Raw genomic sequence first — 21,774 nt, 5'->3', positions numbered from 1 at the left:
AAGACTGTAACATTAAATCTCCTTCCTAAATTCAGAAGTAGAACTCAATCTGTTAAAAAACAAGCAAAGATGAATTTACATTATTAAGGTCTGGTTTGTTATCTGAGTCAGCATCCTTTAGAAATCATATATGTAAAAAAATTATTAGTTTTTAAGATTATAACGATATTTTTCAAAAAAAAATTAGATCATCGTTATTAGTTTTCAAGATCGTAATATTTAATTGTTGGATCTTGGAAACTTATCACTCTGTCTAGTTAATTGTATTAAAATCCCTTCAACTCTCATAACAATAATAACCAAACATGGATGTTCTATATTTCCTATCCAATATCATGGTGGAAAAACTACCTATACCAAAAGAGTTTCAAGGTGCAAAAATTATATTGTCGATTGAGAAGCATGGAACCATAAACTGTCTGAAAACACCTTACCTCTATATCTAGGGTAGGGTACTTCTTTCTCAATGTACGTACCTGATAAAATGACGTCAAGCATCTTATTATTTATATTGATAGGAAACATTTGAAAGGTAAGCAAGAAATAAACACACTTTATCCATCGTTTCAGGCATGAACTTTTGACCACCAAATCCAGGTTCAACAGTCATGACTAGGACCATCTCTACAGGATTTTCACCCTCCACCTGAAAAACAATGTAGAGCCAATAAATAACAATGGACCAGATTTTGATATTGTCAAATATGTGGCATTCAATCATTACAATACGACATCTCAGATAAAAAACAGACCAACAAGCGATCATATAAATTTTAATGTAAAATCAATAGATAGAAAATAATGTCTTTGTTACTATCTGGCTCAGTGAACATTCTGGACATAGTATCCTGCACTTGAATTATTTAGCCACAAAAATAATTATCCACGAAAGTTATATTTATTGTACAATCTAGTGTATGATGTCGAGTATTTCTATGAATGTCAGATAACTGCATGTGGGTGAATCAATTAACTAAGGTTATAACCAAACCATAAAAGATTTCACTAAAACAACCAGGGACAGTAATGAAAAATGGAACGATAAGGAAGTCCAGTTTAACAGATGACTTACCAGTGGATATACTTCTTCAATAGGAGTTCCTGGCTTTAAAGCTACACCAGGTCGCATGCCTTTCGTCTTTATTTGGTTCACAAGTTGTTGCCAATACTCTGGAAATATAACGTGCAAAAAATTGAACTGAGAATTATCTGATAGTTTTACATCTAAAGAATTGAATTTACCTTTTGTCACTTCAACATGAAATGTAAAGCCTGAGGCACCAGCTTTTGCTAATGGTTCTACATAATCCAGTGGATTTGTAACCATAAGATGGCAGTCTAGATATGCCCTGACAGAAAAAATTGGCAAACACAAAATCAGAAGATCTATCTGATGTTAGCCAAAAGTCTGAAGAACACAAGCCATGTTTATATCAAGAAAGTAAGAATACTTTGTGTGCTTTCGCAAACTCTCAATCACTGGAGTTCCTATTGTTAAGTTGGGAACAAAATGCCTGTGAATATCAACAAAAAGATCAAAAAAAAAAAAAATGTTAATCATATGTTGTAGTGACACCATATAACATGGTACTAATCAATGGCATGAACACATCAGCTGGTTATAAAATATGGTCCTATAGTATCTTCACAAATTATACTTCAAGATGCATTATCAAAATAAGGATAAGAAAGAAAATTCATTCACTTGAATGTTGTCCAAATAATTAGAAGTTATATATTTGCTTCAAGGTTCCATAAAAATAAGCCCTTTACTTGAAGAGGAGCCTTGGCCCAACGGTAAAGTTGTTACTTTGTGACCAAAAAAATCACGGATTCGAATCCTAGAAACAGCCTCTTGTAAAAAGTAGAATAAGACTGCGTACAATGGATCCTTCCCGGGGACCCCGCATAGCGGGAGCTTCGTACACCGAGCTGCCTTTTTTTGTATTACTTCCTTCCTCCCTCTCATATCTTCCATTTCCATCCAAGTAAATGGACCCTTATTGAGGAAAACCTATTCATAATAAATGTCATCGGCAATGACATAGTTGGGTTGCTAGTTTGTGAGTAGTCAACTTATTGGCTCTTGCCATAACTGAAGAGCAAATCTTAATACTGCTCATATGATAAAAAAAAAATTACTTGAATTAACTAACAAGATATACCAACATCAACATTATCTAAATAATGTTTGGTTCATGGAATAAAATTAACAAGGAATAGAGCAATTATTTCTGGGAAATGGTTGAGAAGAATAAAATAGAAAGATGTAATCCTTAGTTTGTTGGAAAAGGATGTTTCATTTTCTCTGATGTTTGGTTTGCAAGAATTTTGCATGTAACAGAAGAAATAACCTCCACAAGGTCAAAAGAAGCCTGAAAATTGCTTTGATAGTAAGAAATAAGGTGATACATTTGGTTTGTCTCTCGAAATTGATTGAGAGTAGCAAAGCAAGATCAAGAGAGGATAACAATTCTATCAGAATTAAAGTGGCAATGCAAGCCAAATGAACATGAAGGGGTTTTTTTCTCACTTTGCTATCTTTGCTACACTAGCTTTTGTGTTTCTTGGAGTACCATACACTGACTGGTTTTGGAAAAATAAGAGTGAGAAAATAAAACATTAAAAAAAAAAAAAAAGATGGTTCAATGCAAGGTACTAAAAAGAAACAACACTAAGTAAGCAAAGTCTTGCACATATAGTTTTACATGGGTGGTTATTTGAAAAAACATATAGAAGTAAGAAAATAAACAAAGCCAACTGCTAGGGAGTATATATCGATATATCATTCTAAGTTCATTAACAACCACACATGAGCTTTCAAGCTCCCAAATTGAATTTCCATTTTCATCTCCATCAGTAGTAATTATTAACCAAAAACCACGTAATGGGTAAGTAATCACCTATTAATACTTGAGAAGTTGCATATCATAGAGTAACTATTGTTAGAAGCTGCAAGTGAATGACGGCATAAGCTAATTCAAATTGCTGATGACCAATGCTCCCTATATAATCACTACCATCATAGCTTAAACATGGTCATTTAAACTCCACTTATTTTTAAATAAGTCGAATCTTCAAAACTTGAAAGCGTGTTGAATCAATTTCATGTCTGCTATGTTTCTAAACAATCAAAAGCTTAGTTCTCCACTTGAAAATACCTTTGTGAATAACATTGCATACATCTAGCATAAGGAACTCTCACACATTAATGCCATTCTTGCATGCACTATTGCAGAACTCATCTTAAGAGATGAAAAGTAAGTGACTGCTGTTAAACAATTAGTTATGAATCACAATAATTTTTTATAATTACTAATCGAAAGCATCAGCAGCTTTTACAGTGTGCATAAGGCTCTTATCTCCCATGTCAAAATTTACAAAACCTCATATAGTTGGGGTATGATTACTCACCCATCCTGCAAAAGACATAAAGACAATATCAGTCTATCAAAATAAATATTAAGTAAAAAAAAAGTCCAAACAAACTACTAAATTGGAATATATCGAGAATGCCACCGGTAGACATAATATAAGAAACTCAATGTGCATGAATACAGCTGGTAATTAAGTACGTAAAAATGAAGTTCTGTATTCCTAACTATCAAGAAGATAGTTGCACTGGTCAGTAGAAACTAGATAGCGGAGATGACGAAGTACTTTACCACTATAAGTTCTGAATAATTTTGAAATTTTCACAGTAGACAGCAGCACAATACTCTTCATCCACATCAGAATCCTAATACAAAATCTAAAATTTAGGATAAAAGAACTACTTTATTAAATTTTGATATCCGCTTTTCACTATACAATGCATCAGCTTCCCTATAATTTGCCATAAATTTATTTACTTTTATTATTTTTTCCTTTTCCTTCATATTTTTTATTATTAGATGGAGGAGAGAGAAAGTTTTTTATTATTAGAGGGAGGAGAGAGAAATACTATTTTAATGTTTAGGGAATGGATTCCATTCCTCGAATTTAAAGAACTACTATTCATAAAATGCATATTTAGGGAATGAGTAGGGTAGTTGATACAGATGTTTTTTTTATACAAAATGTAAAATTTAAGGTAAAAGTTTAGTTTAGGGTAATTGATATGGATACTCACGTTGCATAAACACCTAGAAGCCACTAAAAATTAATCATATCCATCAAATTAGTTATGAACAAAAATTAAGGATGCATGTCTCTAAGTATTTTGGTTCTCATGTGGGAAAAAGATACTAGGATATAGATGGAAGATATTTAGCACTTCAATTTTGTTATGGGCCTAAATGTAAATACCATATTATGTGCCTACTTGTATTTTTGATGAATGACAAATATAAGTAGAGAGGACTACCTGGATAAGATACCCTAATAATTACCCTAACACTGTACCAAAGCCAGGATCTCATCTCTCTTCTTGAAGGAAAAACCATCCCAACCAGCAAGAGCACCAACTGGAGCCACAAGCTTCTTCAAAGAACCATTAATTTTAAGCAATCATTAAATTTTAGCAAAGGTATCACATTTCTAACCATGTCTAATCTCATCTTTGATGATCTATAAACATTACCCAGGTTACTATAGTCTTGGTTGCATTTAACACATGAGAAGAGTTAATCATGAAATCGTTTCCATGAGTTCCATGTGCAAATTTGAAGGCACAAATTGCATCCACAATAAGAAGTCCTTGCACAAATGTCATTTGTCCCCTTGTTTGCCTAACCTTTGGTAGAAAATAAGATGTTTCCTAACATCAAATGACTTATGTGCCTCAGTGGATGGTCTTGTGTAGTGTAAGAGGAGAGAAAAGAGAAGAAGGGGACTAAGAGAATGTTATTCAACAACCCCAATTTCTTTGCTTATGACCTACAAAATACCAGTTCTAGTTTTAAAAGTGAAATAATTTAATAGGACCATTACCTAATCTTCAAGTGGAGAAAAAAAAGCAAAAAAAAAAAAAAAAATTATGACAAGCTAGTACAATTGTAGGTCCTCATAGTTCACAGATTCAATTAGGCTTACCAGTTAAAACCTCTATTTATTATATTTATTTTCTTTTTTGTCAGTGAATAAATAGGAAAACCCAATGGCATGAACTTTATTTATCTTATAAGCACTGTGATTCTGATAGTTTTTCAAAGAGCTATAAGTTCCATCTAGAACTTCTTGTTCAGCTAAATGGCATGAACTTTGATCCAAAACATCAATACTTATACAGATTAGGATCACCTACTTTATAATATCAAATAAGGAACACTGGCATCAACCGATCCTCAAGTTCTGTATCATTAGAAACTATACCTTACATTTTTAATCACTCAAGGACTATCACTAACACTTCCTTCCCAACTAAAAGACAATTTTTTTTAAAAAAAAAAACTAAATATATATAATAGGCATATATTCTTCAACGTTCAAAACAAGAGGCTTTACAATTTCTATCTAAAATCAAATTGTTAAGGTGACGAGCATAAAAAATAATCCAATCGAAGAACATATGAAATAAGCGGACCAGCCCTCGATTCCCATATGCATAGGAGAAGGGGGAACGAATATCGATCAGTACCATAATGTCCATGTGGAGCCAATCGGCTCCCAACTGGATCATCCGCTCGGCCTCCGATGCCAGATTCGCGAAGTCCGACGACAGCATCGACGGGGCAATCTTCGGCTCCACCGCCATCGTGACCCAGATCCGGCGGAAAGGGAAGACTGAGTTGACGGTCGATTGAACTGGCAAACTGCGGACAGCTCCCGATTCGTTCGGAAATTATCTGGTAGGTGGCGACGGGACGGAAGGCACGGCGCTTGGACCGTCTTAAGATTTGGGCCGACGGCGGACAGCCGAAATTTGACCAGATCGATAATAGTTTGGACCGGGGATTTTGATTTTGATTTTTATAAAAAAAAAACCTCCGTGTAAAAAAAAAATTAATCAGGTCAGAATCTGAGCGAGATAAAATTTTCATCAATAGGATAAATCATAAATACGTCATAGTTAGTTAGAACTTGATTAACTGCATCATAATCCCGGGATAAAAAAAACGTCTCCTTGTAATACAGTAATTAAGTCTTCCAATTCATTGAGCTGGAAAATTATCGATGATTCGATTTTATGGGAATTTTTCATCGCCATCAAAATAAATTTAAAAAGAAAACAGATGAATTCAACGTTACGATCGTATGAAATGTCCTGAAAAAAATTAAAATCCTTATTACATAAAAATCCATCTTATTATTCTTCTATTTTTATCATCGTATCGTGCCGTCGGACTCGGACGTGTCCCTCTTTCCGAAATAGCCAAAGAGGTGTACTGTGCTCATCATACTTTTTATGCTATTCTGTCAACTTTATTAAATGCCCTCTGTCAGACTTATCGATTTAAATTATCCGTTCAAATTAATCTATCTCATAAAATAATTTAAATAAATTGAATTAAAATTTTATTAATTTATTTAAAAAATGATTGAGCCGATCCATCTGGACCTGTGACTCATACGGATACGGATCGATGTTTGAATGGATCCGTGGATTAAGAAAAAATAATTTTTTCTCGTGAATTTAAAATAATATAGAAAATTCAATCAACTTAAAATTTTAACTCGTTTAATATGTAATTTAAATTTAGAATTTTTAATATTTTCTATATATATTTTAATTTTTTTAATTTTTTGATCAATTCGTAGATTGGCCGTCCAAATCTTTCTTAAGTTATGTTGAGTAGGAGATTTTTCAACCGTCAAGATGATAATTGACTGGTTCCGTCACATCGTCAAATGGTCACCCGCCAATGGCACCAAATGGCCGTCCCCCCAAGTTGACTCATATAAAATGCTAAAATATTTGTCTCAGGAAATTTAATTGATAATTAAACCGAATAAATTTTGCCCTAAAATTAAAAAAAAAATTGCCTCGAAAACTTCACCTTGTATTCAATCTTTTCAAGCATTAACCACCCTCTTGTTAAGTTATTATTATTAACCATTAAATTTGAAAATAATGATGATAACTTATAACCTACGTATAGAGTACATAGGTTAAGATCTTAAAATAGAGAACTCAATAAGTTAAAAAGTAAAAAAAAAAAAAAACTTGAAAAAGTAGGGAGCTCAGAAAAGTCAATTTAGAAGTTTTAAGTAGGAGCCGATTTGATGATCATTCCTGAGTGACCCTTAAGCTAGGTATTCGGATACATGAAGTAAGATCATCCAAAAATATGCATCGAATGAAGTACAAAATAAAAAAAAAAACTTAATTTATATATATATTCTTTCCTCCCCTCTCTCAAGTTTTGCTATAATTTCTCTTTTTTATTTTTTTTATATTGCAACACATCAATTCATGTGTTTCAACTTTTCTACGTATCAATACAATCATATTAATCTATCTATATCTCATCAATTCTTGAATAAAAAATATAATCATATCTATTATTTTTATATTTTATCGATTATCTCATTGATTCTTAAGGTGATGTAAGATATTTTCACTATATAATTTGAGGTAAGATTAATAATTTAATTTTTATTTTTTTATATTAAAATTTTTATAGGATAAATTATATTGTATTAAATAATATTATTTAATTATTTGACAATTAAAATTTATGTTATATAATTTATATTATATATTATATTACACACATAATACAGGTATGCGATGACTAATCTCAGTAATTCAGCTTGCTTCACCTCTCCTCGATTTTTCAATTTAAGTTGAACAAAAAATCAGTTTAACCGTAGCGTGGCCCACAGCACGTTGACTGCGGGGCAGTCGGACTCGCTGAGATGGAAGTACGGTTCGCGCTTCAAGATGGACGCTTCAGATCGTCTGCCTTGGTAGGCCCCACGGTCGCCCTGGCGGTCTTATCTTCTATGCAACGCGAAGCAGCTTAATTCGCCCCTCGAACTTGGAGTGTCCACGTAAGCATTGCACAGCGGCAAAGGAATTCATGTCGCCACCATGCGGTGGCAGGTGGGGCCTCGCGAGTGAGTTTTTTTTAGTCGGTAACTAGCCACCCGGCCCCACCACCTCCTTGTCTTTTTGCGATTTTTTAATTTCCTGTCTATTTACTCGTCCGCCACGCGATTCCCTACGCATCCACAGTCGTCCACAAACGCCAACGCACTATCGAGAATCGCTGGCGTAGGTTGCTATTGGAGTTCCCTCGGCGGTGAGGCGAGGCGATGGGGCGGCGGGGGAAGGTGGAGCTGCGGCGGATCGAGGACCGGACCAGCCGCCAGATCCGCTTCTCCAAGCGACGTAGCGGCCTGTTCAAGAAGGCGTACGAGCTCGCGGTGCTCTGCGACGCTGAGGTCGCGCTCGTCGTGTTCTCCCCGGCCGGGAAGCTCTACGAATTCTCCAGCATATCCAGGTGCGCTGCTCCTCCCTCTTGCCGCTTGAACCGCCTCCTATCGCTTTGATTAGTTGCTTCTTCTTTTCGTTTCCTCTTTCCATGACGCCGTCGCCGTCGCCGTCGTCTTAGTCAACTTCTGGAACCCTAGGAATATGGTCTGTCTTCTGATTTCATAGTTTCGCAGAGGGGTAAGGAGATTTAGGCACGTTAGTGAGTGTAATATTCGGGAATCGGGCGATCGGCTCCCGATCGGGCTCGAGGAAGTTTTATGTGCTGCCCGCATAAGAAAGTAGTCGGCTTGGAGTTTGTCTTCTCGTACATAATGACACGTCCTGTCATTACGATTGCATGCTTATAATTTACGTGAATTTTGATTATTCTCAAAGTATCACACAGAGCGTCATACTTGGGCGTAGCGTATTTTTAAAGTTCCAGTTTCCTGTTTTATTTATTTGCCAACCTATTCAATTTATGTTTTAGAACAAACTGTTTTTTATTTATATCCGAGCGGCTGTGCTTTCTGCCACGTTAATCGTTGCGTACCTTCCAACGCTCAGAAGAACAGGCAGGATCGAATTAACCCTCTTGTATCTATTACACGTTTGCATTTAAAACTCTCGTTTATTCATGAGTTACCTAGTGCATTTAACACTGTCGTTTTGTTCATGAGACGCCTAGTGGATTAACACGTGCACAGGATTTTAGTTTCTGTGGCATTTAAGTTTGTAATTTTTATTAGGCGGTTACATATTTACGTTTTTCTTGTTAGCTCGTTCTTTATTTACAACATCATCGTCGAATCCATGAATATGTACGATTCATTAGTTTTGGAAGTTGAAAAAAAACTTTTGTTCTTTCAAAAATCATAGGCGGTGACTTGTTAAGCACAACATATTTCTATTTAGTGAAGCAACATTCTTGTATGTTCTCATATTTCTGTCAATATATGAGAGTATAATTAGAGTAGGTTATTGATTTAGGTCGTCTTTCATTTGATTTATCATGACCTGAGTGCTACATTTGATGAAGTTGGTCAAATCAATAATCTTAACAAGCCATGAGCTTTAGGAGGTTGACTATGCTCAAACTACTTAGGTGGGTTTGTATTGTGGTGCACCACCCAATTGACGAACGTTCAACTCAATCAGCGCACATACACATGGATAACGATATCATCATCAACAAGTTGTGTGAGTTTTATCTACTCCGGTTTGTATCACGGATCTGGCATTTATGTCATTAGTAATACTTCTATTTATTAAATCACTTAAGATTACATTAATTAAAGATTTTATTGATCCTTATGTCTACAACTCTAATCAATTTATCTTGTCAAACTACTTTATTTATTAATCACCTTTATACATTTCTATACTGTTTATGCTTTCTCTTCATATCACGTATACTCCTAATCACTCTCAAGTTTTCTTATGTTCATATTAATGCCACATATCCATCTTCAATTTTTTTGGTATATTAAGTTTTATTGTTATTTAGTACTTGGCAATAATTTTTATCCATAAAGCACGTGATAGTGCAGCAGCGGACAAGATCGCCATACCTACAACAACAAAATATTCTTTCTTTCTTTTGTTAATTGCTTAGCAAGGACACATATTAGAAATGATATAGAATATGCACACCGAAAGGATACAATAGTTTAGTTGGCTCACAACCCCCGGGGTTGTTACAAGGCCTATGCACAATGTCGTCCATTAACTTTCTCCTTTTTGGTAAAATGTTGGAGGTGGAAAAATCTCTTATACACAAGATGAGTACAAGTCCATTAACTTTCTCCTTTTTGGTAAAATGTTGGAGGTGGAAAAATCTCTTATACACAAGATGAGTACAAGTCCATTAACTTTCTCCTTTTTGGTAAAATGTTGGAGGTGGAAAAATCTCTTATACACAAGATGAGTACAAGTATAAAGAACTAAGGTTTAACTGTAGGAAATAGAATAAATCTTGAGTGTGGTGTGTGTTGTTATGTCTTCGAGCCACAAGCCTCCTTTAATAGCCTTTGGTCTCCAACTATCAACTTGTCGATGAGGCACTGCTCTCGTCACCTGAAGCCCTTTCGGTCCCTCGGATCGTGCTTAATCAACGCCTCAGCCTCATCTAGGAATAGGCGACCTTTATCCGATCAGGCTAACTTGGCACCCTTCTGGTCACTAGACTGGTCAATCATGTCTCTGACCATTTGATTCTGTTGTGCTCCATGTATGCTTTCGATCGTTTGGAGGTTCTTCTAGTCGCCCTGACTACCCAAATTACTTGGATCTTAGATATGTTCAAAGATAAGTGTATAGTGCATGGGGTTGTCCTGATCAAATCCAATCGCTCGGGTTTTAGGTCACTAGGAATTCAATTTCGGTCTTTCGGAACCCTAACTCAACTCAACTACGACTGAGTTCGCTTAAGTTGAGTCTACCCTTATCTTGAGTACAATTCACTCAACTCAACTCACTAACTTACCTTTCACAGCCTTTCTTCCATCTTCTTTCTCTCGAATGCATGGAGCTCTTCAGGCTCACTCCCCATGCGACTTTCTCGCTCTATCGGTATACTCTTTCATCAATTTTCTCGTACCTCGGATGCACCAAGCCTGTCAGCTCCTTTTCTATGCCATCTTTTTTTTTTTTTTTTTCATCTTCGACTCCACTTCTAGCTGTCTCCGATACTGTCTTTTTCAATTTGTCAGGTGTCCCATACTCACCATACTTCACCAGATTCATAATCATTAGGTACCTATGTGCTTCATGAGTCCTTGCACACTCAGACATACATATCAGAAACATAGTAAAACATAACTTAACTTATTTGACCAAATATCAAAATTATAGTATACACCACTTAGGGTTCCAGCAATCTCTCCCTTAACCATTCGTGCTACTAAGAGAATGTAGGTTGTATTACAATCTTATACTCTAGAAGATTGTGATGATCACAAATAGCTAGAAACTTTTATCTTTTACAATTGTTCTTCCTTGCTTGTTACAATTGTTCTTCCTTTCTCATTATTGAATGATCAGCGATCCAAAATATAGAATTTGCCTTTTTTTTTTTTAAATAATTGAAACTATATTTGAAACTCTTACTTCCATATAAGCATAATGAAGTTGAACTTAATTAGCAAACCATGCTTGTGGCTTGCTCGAGTCTATAAGCTGTTTAATACATACAATAAACTCTTTTTGAAGGATGTGAAAAGTCAGGGATTTCATATAAACTTATCTTATTGCATTCTTTATATCTATTTTGAGAAAGGACCATTTTCAAGTTGCAATTATAACAATGAGAGTTTAAATAATGGTTAGCTGGATGATTGAAGGAAATGATGATTTTATATTTTTGTTCGAGACCTTTGGTCATAAGAGAAGCTTTGTAACATTCTACACCTTCATTGGTGTGAGTTTTTTTTTTCTCGGATCCATTTTCATCACATTGTTAGTTTTTTTTCAAAGGAAACTTAACCAAATCTTGCGTCTTGATTTTGTCTTTTAGAGTGTTTGCACTTCTTTGTTTGATCGTACACTTACGTAGAGTTAAAGGAGGTTTCATTAATGAAGTACATTCATATAATATTGTAAGAATATAATAAAACTATAATCTTGGAGTTATTTCCCAAATAACACTTAACATATTCTAACACTCCCCTCAAGTTGGAGCATTCATATTTGAAATGCCCAACTTGCGCAAATGAGATTGAAAGAATGACTTTCTAAGTGGTTTAGTAAGGATATTCGCAATTTGAGTGTGCGGCAGTGTAAAGGTCATGATAGTGCATTTCAATATATTTTGTCTGCTCATGAAAAAAAGGATTCGCCACAATATATAATGTCACTTTGTTATCATAGTGCAATATGACAGGATCCAAATTATTGATTTGTAAGTCTTGTAAGAGGTATTTTAACCAAGTTAACTTACATGCAAATCATTGCTCTATACTCTGCCTCTTTCGAGAAACGCGAAAAAATTTATTTCTTTATCTTCCAAACATTAAGAGGGGAGCACAAGAAAACACAATATCCAAAAATTAATCTTCTTTTAGTGCGATAGGCTCCCCAATCTACATCACAATAATCAATCAAATTAAGATCATTTTTGCTAGAAAGAAAAATACTTTGTCCAGATGTTCCCTTCAAATATCGCTACGTCAAGATGTGAGTTGCGTGGATGGGGCATAAACTGACTAAGAAGATGCGCTGAATAAGTGATATGTGGACGAGTAATTGTTAGATAAATAAGTTTTTCAACAAGCCTTCTATATCGTGAAGGATGTTTAAGGATTTCTCCATTTGTTATTGTGAGTTTAAGTTTTATTCCATGGGAAAAGTGACTAAGCAACTTTAAGGAGACTCATCCTATTTTGTAAATCCAACATGTGTTTTTGATGTGATATAGAAATTCCTTGTTTCGATGTAACTAACTTTACTTTTCGAAGTCTTTTATTTGAAACTGCTCATGGAAAAAGCTTTTGAGAGTGACATGATGATCATTTCCCGTGACTATCTTGTCACCAATATAGATTAATGTATCTGTGAATGAGTTCCCACGTGCTCGTGTAAAGTGTGAATAATCTCCCATAGATTGTTTATAGTCGGCCTTTCGAATAGCTATAGAAAATTTAGAATACCAATTATGAGAAGCTTGCTTTATCCGAAGAGTGACTTGTTTAGTCGACAACATCCCCTATTGGCTATAATCGAGTGGCGAAAGCATGTAAACTTCTTCATCTAGGTCGCTATAGAGTTGATGGAGAGATCAATCACTAACAACTATAACTGGAGTTCGAATCTCAGCATAGCCGAGATAAATATCTCCTCCATGTGTCAGTCAATATTTCAAGGATTAGTAGTCATCCATGATTTATCTCTTCTGTGTTGACTCTGAGACGGATTGGCAGAGGTGTTGGGCAAGCGCAATCGCTTTTTTGCCAACTTGCCAATTATAACAAGTAGACAACGGAGCATAACTAACTTGACAACATGTGCAAAAGTTTCATTGTAATACAACCCTTAACTTGTGTATAACCTCTAGCGACGAGTTTTGCCTTGTAATATTCAATATTTGTAGTTGATTTTATACAACCACTCACAACCAATTTGCTTCTTTCCTCTTAGTAAAGAAAGGCCCATGTCCCATATTCTTCAAATTCTTGAATTCCAAACTCATGGTCTCTCGCCACTTAGGATCTTTCTCAACTTGGGGCAAATGTGTTGGGTTCTATAAGACTAAAGATATGTGAGAAGAAGATAAGTTTTATAACATATAAAATTTGCTAAAGGATAACGGGTGCTCTTACATGACTTTGCCATTGAAGATGATGATGGGCTTGGGGAAAACAACTTGGTTTGCGAGCAATGGAAATCACGTAGCCCAATTGATGGGTGGCGAATACGCTATTGTTTCCATAATATAGATTTATTGGATTGAACTATTGGAGGTGATATATTAGATGTGAGTCTTTCATCAATAATATGGTCTTTAGATTTTCTAAGTATTCAAGAATATGAAATGTTTCTTTTTAAAATGAAGTAGCATGATCATATATTGGTAAAAGATAGCACCAAAGAGTTATTTTCTTTCATAGATCAAAAAGGAAATATGTGATCATAAAAAATAACATCTCAATTTTAAAAAAATTTATTTAGCCTCTATGTCATAGACTTTATAAGCCTTGACCAATAGAATATCCCACAAAAATATATTCTTGAGTCTATTGATCAAATATATGTTTGGCTTGATATTGATGGCAAAACACAATTATCCAAACACTGGTAAATGATGATAAATGGGTGGTTTATTGTAGAGAAGGTTTGTTGACAAGGTTTGTAAAAAACAAAAATTAGGAAAGAAAGTGACGATCAATTTAAGGATTTAGTCATCTTATTAATAGATAATAAGTTGACAAAAAGGAAGGCACACAAAGGACATCTTTGATGATAAGATCTCAACTAAATTTTACAAATCTAATTGAAATAATTTGTGTTTTATGTCCGTCCATTGGGTAATAAATATGAAAGAGTTTTTATGTTAGTAATAATTTAGGTGATGAAATCATGTGGTTAGTGGCCCCACTATCAATGATTCATTTTCAAGAAGTTTTAGAATCAATATAGCATGAAAAGCAAGAGAGAGTGATTAGACCTATAACATTAAAGGGAGTGATTAGACCTATAACATTTGCCTTAGGTTGAGAATATTTATTGTTTAAGAGATGTAAGAGTTGTTGATATTGTTCATCTATAAAACTTGGAGTCTCTGACTAAGAATTATTTGCAAAGGATTTTCTCTTTCTATTTTATTTTTGGTGTAGAGAGTTATATTCATTGAACAACAAGTGTCGTAGTTGCCACCATTAAGGTTTTGGCGACCGAAATAATCCTTGAATGATTTTATTGAAAGCAAAATCTAAAATCTTGTATCTTGGGAACCACGAATTAGGCTTTTATATAGGAAAGAAGATATATACCAAAAGATAAAAATACCCCTATAATTATTCTAACACTCCCCCTCAAGCTTGTGAATATAGATTATATGCATCAAGCTTGTTATATATGTAGTCAATTCGGGGACCTCTAAGTGACTTAGTGAATATATCTACTAGTTGATCATGTGAGTTGACAAAATTAGTAGATATTTCTCCAAATATGACTTTCTCTCTGACAAAGTGACAGTCAACTTCAATATGCTTTGTCCTCTCATGGAAGACTGGATTTGAGGCAATATGCATAGCGGCTTGGTTGTCACATATGAGTGACATTTGTGTAACCTCTCCAAACCTTAGTTCCTGAAGCAACTGTTTTAACCGTATAAGTTCTTGACTGGCAATAGTCATAGCTCGATATTCTGCTTCTGCACTGGATCTTGCCACAACATTCTGTTTTTTACTTTTCCAAGAAACAAGGTTATCTCCGATAAATATGCAAAATCCAGAAGTAGATCTTCTATCAGAGGGAGATCTTGTCCAATCTGCATCAGAATACCCCACGACTTGAGTATGCCCTTTGTCTTCATATAGAAGGCCCTTTCCCGGTGCACCCCTGATATATCGAATAATGCGAGTCACGGCATCCCAATGTTCTTTGCACGGAGAGTTAAGAAACTGACTTACTACACTTACTGCAAATGAGATATCCGAACGAGTGATAATACGGTAGCTTAGTTTCCCTACCAATCACCTGTACTGTTCAGGATCTGAAAGAGGCTCCCCTGATTTGGCAGGAGCTTGACATTATGATCCATGGGATTGTCGACTATCTTTGAGTTTAATATTCATGTTTCTTCTAGAATATCCATTACATACTTCCTTTGGGATATAATGATCCCATCTTTAGACTGTGCTACTTTTATCTCGAGGAAATATTTGAGTTTGCCGAGATCTTTTGTCTGGAAATGTTTGAAAAGATGTTTTACTTGTGAAATCTCAAGATGATCATTATCTGTGATGGCAATATCATCAACATAAACCACTACATAGATGCAACCAGTAGATGAGTGGCGATAAAAGACAGAATGATCAACCTCGCTTCGAGTCATGCAAAACTGTTGAATTATGGTACTAAATCTACTGAACCATGCAAAACCAGAAGACTCCCTGAGCAACAAAACATGAAGGTTGCTCCATGTAGACTTCCTCGAGCAGGTCACCATGTAAGAATGTATTTTTGATGTCCAATTGATGAAGGGGTCAATGGCGAATTGCAACAATAGACAGGAAAAGACGCACAGAAGACATCTTGGCAACAGGAGAAAAGATGTCTCCATAATCTAATCCAAATACCTGAGTATAGTCTTTAGCGACAAGACGAGCCTTAAGTCGATCAATCGTGCCGTCTACACCAACTTTCACCGTAAACACCTATCGACAACCTACCACTGACTTCTCAGGAGGTAGAGGAACGAGGTCCCAAGTCCCACTGCTTTGTAAGACACTCATTTCATCAAGCATAGCCTGTTTCCATTCTGGATGAGCAAAGACATCACTTGCAATCTTTGGAAGAGAAACAGATGACAAGGAAGACAGACAATAATAATAGGATGGAGAAAGACGATGATAGCTCAAAGAAATATAGTGAGGAGAAGGATTACGAGTGGAACGCATACCCTTCCGAAGTGCAATAGGAACATAAGAGTCAGGAGATGAGACCGGAGGAAATGACGAAGGACTTGACTCCAAAGATGTGTCCACGGCAGTGTCAGTGTTGGCCGACGGCAAAGCAGAACGAGGACGACGCTGATAAACCTGCAAAGGAGAAGACAAGACTGGAGATGATAGAGACGTCTCCGGAGGACAAAAGATAGTTACTGGAACAGGTAGAGAGTGAGAAACCTCGACCTATGAAGCAGAAGGACAAAAAAAAAGAAACTGACTCAAAAAATGGGACATCAGTAGAAATGAAGTGTCGACGAAGAGTAGGGGAATAACACTTGTACCCTTTCTGAGACCGTGGGTACCCAAGGAAGACACACTTATGAGACCAGTGAGAAAGTTTGTCAATGCCGGGATTGAGAGCATGAGCAAAACATATAGAACCAAAGACCCGAAGTGGTAGAGGATGAAGAGGCTGATGCGGATAAAGTACCTGATGAGGTATTTTACCTTAGAGAGTGGATGAAGGCATGCGATTGATGAGATAACATGCAGTAAGTACGGCATCACCCCAAAACTGATGAGGGACATGAGAATGGAGAAGAAGAGTTCGAGTGATCTCGAGGAGATGACGATTCTTGCGTTCTGCAATCCCATTCTGTTGAGGGGTATAAGGGCAAGACATGTGATGCAACACACCATGAGATGTCAAGAAGGTACGGAATTGAGTAGATAAATACTCGCGTGCATTATCACTTTGCAAAGTTTGAAGGGAAGTACCAAATTGAGTTTTTATTTCTAGAAAAAAAGATTCAAAAATAGAAAATAATTTTGAACGATCCTTCATTAGATATAACCATGTACAACGGGAAAAATCATTTATGAAAGTAATAAAATACCTTGACCCCATTGTAGAAGAAACACGATTCGGACCCCAAACATCAGAATGAACCAAAGCAAAAGAAGACATAGCCCGACTCTCAATACGAGGAGAAAAAGAACTACGAACATGCTTACCTAATTGACAGGACTCACAAGATAAAGATTATAAGTGAGAAAGACTATGATGTAACTGTTTTAACTTATTAAGACCTGGATGACCCAACTGAGCATGATTAAATAGTGGAGATGTCGTCGCCGAACCAACAAAAGAGGGTTGGTGAAGCGAGGCCATGAGATTCACATCCGAAGCCAATCATCCTCCCCGTACTCCGGTCATGTAAGGAAACAGATGTATTAGTAAAAGAAATGATACAATCAAGAGATCGAGTAAGTTGACTTATTGATAATAAATTAAAGGGAGCGTCGGGAATATAAAGAACATTATGAATGGAAAGAGATGAAGAAGGATAAACAATGCCAATACCCTGAGATTGAGTTTGGGAACCATTGGCCATGGTGATCATTAGCAAATTACCAGAAGTAGTGAGGGAGGAAAATAGGGATTTATTACCAGTGATATGATCGGTGGCCCTAGAATCAAGAACTCAAGGACTCGAAGAATGAGATATGCCAGCAAAGGAAGTACCAGCGTGTGCAATGGTAGCAGTGGAACCAGAAGCCTGACGATCCTCAAACCATTTCAGAAAGTCAATATAGGAAGGTGTTGGAGTCGAATCCAGTGTTAATTGTGAAGTGGAAGCTGAAGAAGCAACAGAACTCTGAACGATCTGAGTAGCACGAGGAGGACGACCATATAGACTCCAACACTTATCAATCGTGTGTCCCGGTCGGTGGCAATGATCACACCAAGGATGTCCTTTTACGAGGTGGAGGTCCTTTGTGTTGAGAGACAAAAGTTGACGAGTCGACACGAACAGAAGAAGGCATCGTCAAGACTTTGGCCGGGACACGGAGAAGAGTCGTCCAGGTGTTGTCCATGGTAACTTCTGTGGGGTTGCCTAGGATCTGGTCACGGACATAAGAATAATCTGTGGGCAGATCATATAAAGTCAGAGATATAAAAAATTTCTTCCGATTTTTAAGCTCTTCAATAGAATTTGCCGCAGGTGGGAGCAGTTCATTGAAATCACAAAGAAGGCTAGAGACTGAACCCAGATAAGTTGACATTGAATCCTTAATTTGATGGGCGCTGAGGATGGTCATGAGATCTTCACAAACTTGATAGAGTCGCCAAGAGGTGTTTGTAAAGAGTTGTTGAGCTTGTATTCAAACAACTTTGCAGGTTTTATGAGCACGGAAGACATTCCTAAGAGATGGATGGATGGTGGCTCGGATAATACAACACAACTAAGCGCCAACCTTCTTCCATAGAGGACAATCAACGACTTGAATATCTTCTTCAGTTTGAGTGAGATGTGTCTCATAACCCTGTCTAACAAGTCAAAGCTCAATGTGAGATGCCCAAGAGATATAATTTTTACCATCCAACTACTCGGAAGAAAGAAGTGTAGTGATATGGTTGGTAAAGATTGAGGTATCTAGTTTTGGGGCGCCAGATGTAGCCATAAATAGAACTGTGAATCGAACTTCTGGAATAGATGAAGTGAGCTTACTTATGCTGGAAGAGATTTCCTAGCAACCAACCACATAAGAAGAAAAAGGGAGGGGTTGCAGTTGTCGGACTACAGGCGAGGATGGAGACGCGGGTGCCCTGGACAGCGGCCTGGCGGGCTAGGGCAAGGCCGATCCCGCTGGAGCCTCCGGTGATGAAGACGTGGCAGCCTTTATAGGGCAGAGGAAGAAAAGAAATGAGTGGAGAAGCCCTTTGCCGCTGGAGAACTCGCGGAAGAGAGACGCGGCGCAAACCCTCCTGGATGGGGAAGAGGCGGACGGCGCGGAAGACAAGGAAGATCTGCTCGAGCGAGGCCAAGGAAGAAGAGCGCGGCGGAGACGGCGAGCTTGAGGCGTTCGCGACGGGGAGCAGGAGGATGACGACATAGCAGACAGAGGGGAAAGAAATTAGGGTTTTAGTTTTGCTTTGATACCATGTTGAAAGCAAAATCTAAAATCTCGTATCTTGGGAACCACGAGTTAGACTTTTATATATGAAAGAAGATATACACCAAAAGATAAAAATATCCCTATAATTATTCTAACAGATTTGAATAGTGAAGAAGAAACGGATCAGTAGTGTCAACAAAGACACTTCCTTTAACTTTGTTGTTGATGGTGAAGAAGTTGAATTTAGATAAATAATTTTCTCAGAAATAAATCTCTATATATACCATATAAAGAAATTAAAAAAAATAAGTGAAGGTAAAGAAATAAAAAGATAAATGAATTTTGAAAAAATATTTTCATATGCTATTATGTTGAAAACCTCTTACATATATACAAGAAGGCTTAAAAGAAAAAATAATAATAAATATTTGACACTTATTAAATCAAGAAATAATAAAGACAAAGTTGGTAAATGCTTTAGCATATTCCAGTTCTCAAAATAACATTCAGCATATTCCAACAATATTACAAGAATATAATAAAATTATAATATGAGAGTTTTGTATTAGCATCTCACAATTGTGAATTTAAAAGGTAACTAAGTCTCTATTTCTATTCTTCTAGATTGTTTGCAAATTTTCTATTATATTTTATTTTCACAAGGTGTAACTAAGAGCTTTAATATTTAGAATTATTTTTATAAATTGATGAAAGTCATAAAAAAATGTTATATATAATATAAGTAGGATGGTTAAAATGAACAGAATATTAATGTACTTTGTGATAGTAAAATAGGATAGAAATAAATAAAAATTTCTAAAAATATTTTCTATCTCATTTTAGAAGATTACAATATAAAGACATCAAAAATGATGAAATCCTTTAATCCTAGGGTACAATATAGGAAGAGATATATCCATAATTATAGTTTATCAAATCCCTTGTTCATACGGTCATTATAAGAAGAAATACAATAAAAATTATAGATTTACAGCTATCTGAATAATACTAGTATTATCACCATGAAATAGAAAAGGATTAGGTGGAGGAAATCAAAGTTCAAAAAGAAGATCACATAACTATACAATTTCAGAACAAGACACAATCCTACTTCTTGCACTTCTAAGAAATTAACGCATCTCAAAGAAAAATACACTAGTCTATTGTAGACTTTATAGTATTTGGGCAATTAGTCTAAATCTATATCACTATATGTAGTCAAATGAACAGATTTTATGGGAAAAAATAATCCATGAGTAGATGACCCAATTAAGTATCGAATAATATGATGAACTACAGCAAGATGAAGATGTCGAGGTGATTGCATAAATTTGCTGACTATATAGATAACATGTGAGATATCAGACCTTATGATTGTTAGATAGCTAAGACTACCAACAAGTTGCCTATATTAAAAATGATCAAGCAAAAGCTCGCCTTCATCTTTTCGGTATTTCACATTCACCTTCATTGACGTATCAACAATAGTAGCATCCTAAAAATTAGGCAGCTCAATGAGATCTTAGATATAATTATGTTGATTCAAGAATAAATCATGATATTGAAGGTGTAAACCATGATATTGAGGGTGAACTTTCGATCCAAAAAATACGTGAGATGCCCAAGATCATTCATTTTAAATGTACTATGCAACATATTTTGAAGCTTAATGATTAGTTTATAGAAAGATCATACCAATGGAGTGGTTGTCTTGTGAAAGAAAAGTGATGAATCATATTAACTTTGTGTAAAAGAGAATGTGAGAAGAGTGCTACGAAACTTCGCATACCAAGCTATTGGTGTTTGCTTCAACTCATACAGAGAGCATCTTAACTTGCAAACTTCATGAGAAGTTGTCATTGACATACAGTGGAAGTTTCATGTAAACCTTTGTCTTAATATCCCCATTCAAGAAGATATTTTTTTACATTCATCTAATGTAAAAGCTAAGATTTAGAGGATGCAATAACAAAAATGATTCTCACCGTGGTATCTTAGCAACTGGTGCAAATATTTTTTCACAGTTGAGGTTATATTCTTGTTTATTGCTAAGAGCAACTAATCGAGTTTTGTATTTATCTAAAGACCCATCAGACTTGAGTTTTACAATATAGACTCATTTATTATCAATATGCTTAACATTTGGAGGACAAGAAACAATGTCTTAAATATGATTTTCCTCAAGTACTTGAAGTTCTGCTTCCACTGCTTTGGGAATGGAAATAGAAGACATAATAGACAAACATATGATTAAAAAATCATATCTTTTAGGGGGTTTGTGAGGTCTAGAGCTTCTTTGGAGAGGAGGCGGATCATTAGAAACAAAATCCAATGTCACAATAAGATGTGAAGGAACCTCAATGAGACCTATAAGATGATCAAATGCAGGAGGAGTGCGTCTATAATAAACATAATTAAGTTTAAATC

At 35.8% G+C, this 21,774-nt stretch overlaps 2 protein-coding genes across 4 annotated transcripts in view; one reads left to right on the top strand and one right to left on the bottom strand.

The window, feature by feature from the left end:
- Window positions 1–5,864, bottom strand: part of LOC122023898 (ribulose-phosphate 3-epimerase, cytoplasmic isoform) — a 42,381-nt gene extending 36,517 nt beyond the window's left edge. For both annotated transcript variants that reach the window (XM_042582317.1, XM_042582318.1), the window contains exons 1-7: window positions 5,558–5,864; window positions 3,415–3,419; window positions 1,452–1,514; window positions 1,243–1,349; window positions 1,073–1,170; window positions 554–646; window positions 435–476 (exon numbers count right to left, since the gene is read on the bottom strand). In XM_042582317.1, the coding sequence (XP_042438251.1) occupies window positions 435–476; window positions 554–646; window positions 1,073–1,170; window positions 1,243–1,349; window positions 1,452–1,514; window positions 3,415–3,419; window positions 5,558–5,674 (525 nt within the window). In that variant the 5' untranslated portion in view covers window positions 5,675–5,864. The remainder of the gene's footprint in view (window positions 1–434; window positions 477–553; window positions 647–1,072; window positions 1,171–1,242; window positions 1,350–1,451; window positions 1,515–3,414; window positions 3,420–5,557) is intronic.
- Window positions 5,865–8,073: 2,209 nt separating this feature from the next.
- LOC122023600 (MADS-box transcription factor 51-like) overlaps window positions 8,074–21,774 on the top strand; it is a 45,196-nt gene continuing 31,495 nt past the window's right edge. The window contains exons 1-2 of one of the 2 annotated variants that reach the window (XM_042581800.1): window positions 8,074–8,366; window positions 9,444–9,533. In XM_042581800.1, coding sequence (XP_042437734.1) covers window positions 8,179–8,366; window positions 9,444–9,533 — 278 coding nt within the window. In that variant the 5' untranslated portion in view covers window positions 8,074–8,178. The remainder of the gene's footprint in view (window positions 8,367–9,443; window positions 9,534–21,774) is intronic. The other variant, XM_042581802.1, reaches the window with a different exon arrangement.

Source organism: Zingiber officinale, chromosome 9B, assembly GCF_018446385.1.
Source record: "Zingiber officinale cultivar Zhangliang chromosome 9B, Zo_v1.1, whole genome shotgun sequence".
Lineage (NCBI taxonomy): Eukaryota > Viridiplantae > Streptophyta > Magnoliopsida > Zingiberales > Zingiberaceae > Zingiber > Zingiber officinale.
This window is presented reverse-complemented; position numbering and strand designations above follow the sequence as displayed.